General features: G+C 41.4%; 1 protein-coding gene across 4 annotated transcripts in view; it reads right to left on the bottom strand.

Annotated features, from left to right (window-relative positions):
* The window catches only part of ZNF585B (zinc finger protein 585B), a 28010-nt gene continuing 19879 nt past the window's right edge, over positions 1–8131 (bottom strand). For all 4 annotated transcript variants that reach the window (XM_003252704.4, XM_003252705.4, XM_030822282.1 and 1 more), the window contains 3 exons: positions 5212–5338; positions 4842–4934; positions 1–2425 (listed from right to left, as the gene is read on the bottom strand). In XM_003252704.4, the coding sequence (XP_003252752.2) occupies positions 408–2425; positions 4842–4934; positions 5212–5338 (2238 nt within the window). In that variant the 3' untranslated portion in view covers positions 1–407. The remainder of the gene's footprint in view (positions 2426–4841; positions 4935–5211; positions 5339–8131) is intronic.

The raw sequence follows: 8131 nt of genomic DNA, 5'->3' as shown, positions 1-8131 counted from the left end.
TTCATCACTATCATATATATTATGTCGTCTTACCATTCAAACTGTTGGCACTATACCTAATCCACAGTAAACAGGATTATCATTCCCATAATATGATCTTTCTTATGAAGAATTTGGTAACAGTGTTCCACTGTAGTTTTCATGAGGAGGCTTTTTCTATTCACCAAATTGACTCCGTTCCTTGTCAGTATGAATAATGCCCCAAGGTTTATTGGGGATGGTGACAATGTAGGAAGGGTCCCTCGCCTCATTCAGTGCCTTCTCAGAGGCCCTCTCCAGAACAGTCATGTGTGACATTCTGATGTGGTCGTTTCTATTTATAATAATATACATATTTTTCTGCTGCATGCACGCAACAGTGTACAATCAGACCCAACCCTCAGTGGGGTTTTCTCACACTGTTTCTCTCAAGCGTGGCTGCTCTGATGGACACTGAACACTGATTTCTGAACGAAGCCTTTCCCACAGATGCCACACTTGTAGGGTTTGTCTCCAGTGTGTGTTGTCTGATGTTTATTCAAGTTTGACCTGTTGCTAAAGGCCTTCCCACACTCAGCACACACGTAAGGCTTCTCTCCGGTGTGAATTCGTTGATGCACTTGGAGCTGTGATTTTTTAGTGAAAGACTTCCCACAGTCACTGCACTCATACGGTTTCTCTCCAGTATGAATTCTATGATGTGTAATCAACTCTGACTTCTGTCGAAATGTCTTCCCACATTCAGAACAAATGTAGGGCTTTTCTCCGGTATGAGTTTTCTGGTGCTTACTGAGATTTGACCTGCCACTAAAGGCCTTCCCACACTCGGCACACACATAGGGTTTCTCTCCTGTGTGAATTGGCTGATGCACTAGGAGCTGAGACTTGGAGGTAAAGGACTTCCCACAGTCACTGCATTCATAAGGCTTCTCTCCAGTATGAATTCTTTGATGAGTAATAAAGTTTGACTTGCGGATGAAAGCTCTTCCACACTCAGTGCATACATAGGGCTTCTCTCCTGTATGAATTTTCTGATGAACAATGAGTATCGATTTCTGGTTGAAGGCTTTCCCACATTCGTGGCATTCATACTGTCTCTCTCCAGTGTGAATTTTCTGGTGTATGTTAAGATTTGACTTCTGAGTGAAGGCTTTTCCACAAGTATTGCATTCATAAGGCTTCTCCCCAGTATGGATTCTCTGATGTGTAATCAAGTCTGACCTCTGGGTGAAGGCCTTTCCACATTTGGAACATATATAAGATTTCTCTCCTGTATGAGTTTTCTGATGTGTAATGAGATTTGACCGGTTGGTGAATGCCTTCCCACATTTATTGCACACATAGGGCTTTTCTCCTGTGTGAATTCGTTTATGAACATGGAGTTGTGACTTGGAAGTAAACAATTTCCCACAGTGACCACATTTATAAGGTTTCTCTCCAGTATGAATTATTTGATGAGTAACCAAGTGTGCCTTCCGGATGAAGGCCAGGCCACATTTCATACATACATACGATTTTTCTCCTGTATGAATTCTCTGATGCACTGTGAGTGTTGACTTCTGAGTGAAGGCTTTTCCACAGTCACTGCATTCATAAGGTTTCTCTCCAGTGTGAATTCTCTGATGAATAATCAACTCTGACCTGTAGGTAAAGGCCTTCCCACACTCAGTACATATGGAAGATTTCTCTCTACTTTGAACCTTCTCATGTGTAATGAGGTTGGAATTATTGCTGAAGACCTTCCCATATTCGGTACATATATACGGCTTCACTCTTGTGTGAACACGTTGATGTACCTGAAGTTGTGACTTGGAAATGAAGGATTTGCCACAGTTACTGCACTCATATGGTTTTTCTCCACTATGAATTCTTCGGTGTGCAATCAATTGTGTTTTCTGGATGAAGGCCTGTCCGCATTCAATACAGATGTAGGATCTCTCGCCTGTATGGATTTTCTGATGCATCTTGAGTGTGGACTTTTGTGTGAACGCTTTGCCACAGTCAGTGCATTCACGGTGTCTCTCTCCAGTGTGAATTTTCTCATGTATACTGAGATCTGAGTTATAAGGGAAGCCTTTCCCACATTCACTACATTCATATAGTTTTTCTCCGGTATGAATTCTCTGATGCCTGAAAAGAGACGATACTTGAAAAAAGGATTTTCCATATTCATTGCACTTATAGGGCTTCTCTCTCATATGGGTTTTCTGATGTGTGATGAATTCTGGCTTCTGTACAAAAGCCCTCCCACATTCAATACATACATAGAGTTTTTCTCCTGTAGGAACTTTCAGATGTACCTTGAACTGTGACTTCCAGGTGAAGCTCTTTCCAAATTCGGCACACTCATAGCATTTTTCCCCAGAATAAATTTTTTTATCTTGAGAGGAAGCTGGTTTATAACCGATGATTTTTCTATGTTGATTATGGTCCCATAATTTCTCTCCTGTTGGAGTACATTCACAGTAAGTATAGAAAGACATTTTACCATATTTAGTACTCTTCTTAACATTCTTTGAAGCATCGTTTCTATTATGAATGTGTAGGTCTAAATTATGCTTCAAGCCATTTCCAAATGAGTCACACTGATAGGGTTTTTAGGGGGATGTAAAATGTTTGGGTTCACATGAATTATTCTTATGATAGCCTTATATTCATAATGCCTATTTGTAGTCAATATTTTCTTGATTAAAGCAACATCACTTAGATACTTATTTTCTTTTCTGATAATACTCTATCTGGTTATCAATCTGTCACAGTTATTCTAGAATGAAATACAATCTCACATCATCTCTATCATCATCTTCCCTTTCATTGTGGAAAGAAGTCTTTTTTTTTCCAGAGATTCCCTGTAATAAGGTTTGAAATCCAAACGCCCCTTTTCAAGGGATAATAAGTCACTTTTTGCTTATACAGCAGCTAGCAGAGGCTAGAGGGGAAGGTAAAAATGGCTTATCCAGCTTGAACACAGAGAAAAGGGTAAGGGTGGGTAATTTCATGAGGAGGGTGTGACACTACTTAAATGAAACATTCTGGGGAACAATTCAGCAGTTAAAAGAAATAAACTAGACGAACAGATAACACCGTGGATAGACATGGAAAAAGGCAAAAAACATGATATGTATCATAATAAGATTTATATAAACTAATGATCCATGCCCCTAATTCACTTTAAATTTTACAAAATGCACGAATTAAAAAATGCTTCCATTATACAAAAGAGTGGCTTCTGGTGGGAAGGGAGATGGGTGAGGGGAAAGAGAGAAAAGGGGATATTATCACAAAAATAAAATAAGAGAGAATCTTCACCCACATTCATGGTCATAGTGTGTCCTAAACTAAAGACAATGATTAAACTCAAACCTCATCAGATGAAATATAAAAATAAAGCAATGACAAAAACAAACAAGCCCGGGCATGGTGCCTCACACCTGTAGTCCCAGCACTTTGGGAAGCTGAGGCAGGCGGATCACCTGAGGTCGAGAGTTCGAGACCAGCCTGACCAACATGGAGAAACCCCGTCTCTACTAAAAATACAATGTTAGCTGGGCGTGGTGGCTCATGCCTGTAATCCCAGCTACGTGGGAGGCTGAGGCAGGAGAATCGCTTGAACCCGGGAGGCAGAGGTTGCGGTGAGCCGAGATCTCACCATTGCACTCCAGCCTGGGCAACAAGAGTGAAACTCCGTCTCAAAAATAAATAAATAAAAATAAAAATACAAAAATTAGCCAGGCATGGTGGCCCGTCCCTGTAATCCCAGCTACTCGGGAGGCTGAGGCAAGAGAATCATTTGAACCTGGGAAGTGGAGGTTGCAGTGAGCCAAGATTGCGCCACTGTACTCCAGCCTGGGCGACAGAGTGAGACTCCGTCTCAAACAAACAAACAAACAAACAAAGCCAACCAGGAAGAGAGACCCTAACAGTGTGGAATCGCTCAAGCAACATCAGAAGAAAATGTGAGAAAGGGTGATTAATCATGTCATGTCAAACACAGCAGAGAGGTATTCCCAAAGATTAGGTGACAATGATTCCCAAGTCATCAGCTGGATGAAAGACCTGAAGGACTGGGAAGATATGAGAAATCTCATGACCATTCCTATAGCAAAAATAGTTAGAAAGCCTGATTGGAAATAAAGTTCTTTTTTTTTTTTTTTCTTTTTCAGACTGAGTCTTGCTCTGTCACCCAGGCTGGAGTGCAGTGGCATGATCTTGGCTCACTGCAACCTTCACTTCCCGGGTTCAAGTAACTCTTCTGCCTCACCTTCCCAAGTAACTGGGATTACAGGCATGCACCACCACACCCAGCTAATTTTTGTATTTTTAGTAGAGATGGGGTTTTGCCGAGTTGTCCAGGCTGGTTTCAAACTCCTGACCTCAAGAGATACACCCACCTTGGCCTCCCAAAGTGCTGGGATTACAGGCATGAGCAACTGCACCTGGCCCAGAGATAAAGTTCTGAGGCATCTCACAGTGAGAAAGACAGAAATAAAAGGGGCGTAGCAGGAGTGGGAGTGTGTGACACAGAGTAATTTTGAAAGAAAGCAGATCCGAATACCTGGATGTAAACGAGAGACTCTAGGACAATATGGAAGGTAGGGAAAAAAAGAATGTTACAGAAAAGGAACATAATGAAGATGTATCTTTAATGAGGCTGACTGGCACACGACTTACAATCAACAAGGAAGGTCATCCAGGTAGAAGGCATTTAGTGATCTGAGAGGCATCAAGCAATACAAAAAATTCAGAACCTTCCTGAAGAGTGGTCTTAATAGCACTTCACAGGTTCCAGTGTTTTTCAAGACAGCTGAGATTTCCTCCCGTCTCCCACCTAACCTGAGTCACACTCACCTCACTTCACTCACCTGGGCAGCTGTGACGTGGCCTCTCACCCTGCAGTGCCCATGATTCCTTTCCTTGCTCCAACATGACCACCTCTGGTTTAGGAACTTGATACCCTGTTCACGGGAAATGATAAAGGTCTGGGTCCAGCTAATTATGTTTCAGAGCCCAACAAATATAGTCTTATTGTTCAATGACGGTTTGTTCTTTAGGAAAGTAACCAGATATCTCTGAGAACACAGTAATATTCTGAGTGCCCTAAACAAACAGAGAACCCTGGAGGAAAAAAGGACAAAACCATCACCTATTTAAGATGCCAACAGCATTCATCAACTGAGAACGAAAACACTCTCAGTGAGGCCTCCTTTCAGATACCAAGGTGACTGTGCTTACCTACTGAAAGCAGGTGGCTGTAGGTCTCCAGCATCACATCCCGGTACAGGTTTCTCTGAGAAAGGTCCAGGTGCTGCCATTCCTCTCTGCTGAAATTGATAGCCACATCCCTGAAGGACACTGATCCCTGTAAGGGTACATTCCTGTTCAATGTGCACAGTCAGCTTTGCAGGGTGGAGTGACTATATTTGGGATTATGGAACATGGGTTTTGTTGTTTTTAATTTACTTCCTTTGTTTTTTGAGACAGAGTCTTGCTCTGTTCCCCAGGCTGGAGTGCAGTGGCACGATCTTGGCTTACTGCAACCTCCACCTCCCGGGTTCAAGCAATTCTCCTGCCTCAGCCTCCCGAGTAGCTGGGATTACAGGCACGTGCCACCACGCCCAGCTAATTTTTGTATTTTTAGTAGAGACGGGGTTTCACCATGTTGGCCAGGATGGTCTCGATCTCCTGACCTCGTGACCTTGTGATCGGCCCACCTCAACCTCCCAAAGTGCTGGGATTACAGGCTTGAGCTACCGAGTCTGGCCTTTTTTTTTTTTTCCTTGAGATGGAGTTTCGCTCTTTTGGCCCAGGCTGGAGTGCAATGGCATGATCTTGGCTCACTGCAACCTCCGCCTCCCAGGTTCAAGCAATTCTCCTGCATCAGCCTCCTGAGTAGCTGGGATTACAGGCATACATACAGCCACCATACCCGGCTAATTTTTGTATTTTTAGTAGAGACTGGGTTTCATCATGTTGGCCAGAATGGTCTCTATCTCCTGACCTCGTGATCCTCCCGCCTCGGCTTCCCAAAGTGCTGGGATTACAGGAATGAGCCACTGCGCCTGGCCAATTTACTTCCTTTTTAAAGAACCTGCCACCCATTTCCCTAATAGCTTATTATGAAAAATTTTAAACATACAGGAAATTAGAAAGAATTGTACAGTAAAAACCTATACATCTACTACTTAGATCTACCACTAACACCTTACCCTACTTGCTTCATCACACATTGATCCATCTTACTTTTTTTTATGTATTTCAATGTAAATTGTAGTCATACACTTTCTCTTTTTTTTTTTTTTTTTTTTTTTTTTTTTTTTTTTTTTTTTTTTTTTTTTTTTTTTTTTTGTCATTTTTTTTTTATTTTTTTTTTCTGCCCATTTCTCTTTATTATGTATTCCTAATGCTTCCCTCCCCCTCCCCCCCCAACATCCTGGTGTATGTTTCCTGTTCATGATTTCATTTTCAATTCCCACTATAGAGAAATGGTGTTTTTTTTTTTTATTTACTGAATATGTTTCAGTTCATCCATGCTACAGACCATCTATTGCTGCATAGTATTCCATGGTGTATATGTGCCACATTTTCTTAATCCAGTCTATCGTTGTTGGACATTAGGGTTGGTTCCAACTCTTTGCTATTGTGAATAGTGCCGCAATAAACATACGTGTGCATGTGTCTTTATAGCAGCATGATTTATAGTCCTTTGGGTATATACCCAGTAATGGGATGGCTGGGTCAAATGGTATTTCTAGTTCGAGATCCCTGAGGAATCACCACACTGACTTCCACAATGGTTGAACTAGTTTACAGTCCCACCAACAGTGTAAAAGTGTTCCTATTTCTCCACATCCTCTCCAGCACCTGTTGTTTCCTGATTTTTTAATGATGGCCATTCTAACTGGTGTGAGATGGTATCTCACTGTGGTTTTGATTTGCATTTCTCTGATGGCCAGTGATGATGAGCATTTCTTCATGTGTTTTCTGGCTGCATAAATGTCTTCTTTTGAGAAGTGTTTGTTCATGTCCTCTGCCCACTTTTTGATGGGGTTGTTTGTTTTTTTCTTGTAAATTTGTTTGAGTTCATTGTAGATTCTGGATTGTCCCTGTTTGCAGATGACATGATTGTATATCTAGAAAACCCCATTGTCTCAGCCCAAAATCTCCTTAAGCTGATTAGCAACTTCAGCGAAGTCTCAGGATACAAAATTAATGTACAAAAATCACAAGCATTCTTGTACACCAATAACAGACAAACAGAGAGCCAAATCATGAGTGAACTCCCATTCACAATTGCTTCAAAGAGAATAAAATACCTAGGAATCCAACTTACAAGGGATGTGAAGGACCTCTTCAAGGAGAACTACAAACCACTGCTCAATGAAATAAAAGAGGATACAAACAAATGGAAGAACATTCCATGCTCATGGGTTGGAAGAATCAATATCGTGAAAATGGCCATACTGCCCAAGGTAATTTATAGATTCAATGCCATCCCCATCAAGCTACCAATGACTTTCTTCACAGAATTGGAAAAAACTACTTTAAAGTTCATATGGAACCAAAAAAGAGCCCGCATCGCCAAGTCAATCCTAAGCCAAAAGAACAAAGCTGGAGGAATCACGCTACCTGACTTTAAACTATACTACAAGGCTACAGTAACCAAAACAGCATGGTACTGGTACCACAACAGAGACATAGATCAATGGAACAGAACAGAGCCCTCAGAAATGATGCCGCATAGCTACAACTATCTGATCTTTGACAAACCTGACAAAAACAAGAAATGGGGAAAGGATTCCCTATTTAATAAATGGTGCTGGGAAAACTGGCTAGCCATATGTAGAAAGCTGCAACTGGATCCCTTCCTTACACCTTATACAAAAATTAATTCAAGATGGATTAAAGACTTATATGTTAGACCTAAAACCATTAAAATCCTACAAGAAAACCTAGGCAATACCATTCAGGACATAGGCGTGGGCAAGGACTTCATGTCTAAAACACCAAAAGCAATGGCAACAAAAGCCAAAATCGACAAATGGGATCTCATTAACTAAGAGCTCTCAAGCAAAAGAAACTATCATCAGAATGAACAGGCAACCTACAGAATGGGAGAAAATTTTTGCAACCTACTCATCTGAGAAAGGGCTAA

The sequence above is a fragment of the Nomascus leucogenys genome, chromosome 11, assembly GCF_006542625.1.
Source record: "Nomascus leucogenys isolate Asia chromosome 11, Asia_NLE_v1, whole genome shotgun sequence".
Classification (NCBI taxonomy): Eukaryota; Metazoa; Chordata; class Mammalia; order Primates; family Hylobatidae; genus Nomascus; species Nomascus leucogenys.
Note: the sequence above shows the minus strand (reverse complement) of the source record. Positions and strands in the feature narration are given on the sequence as shown.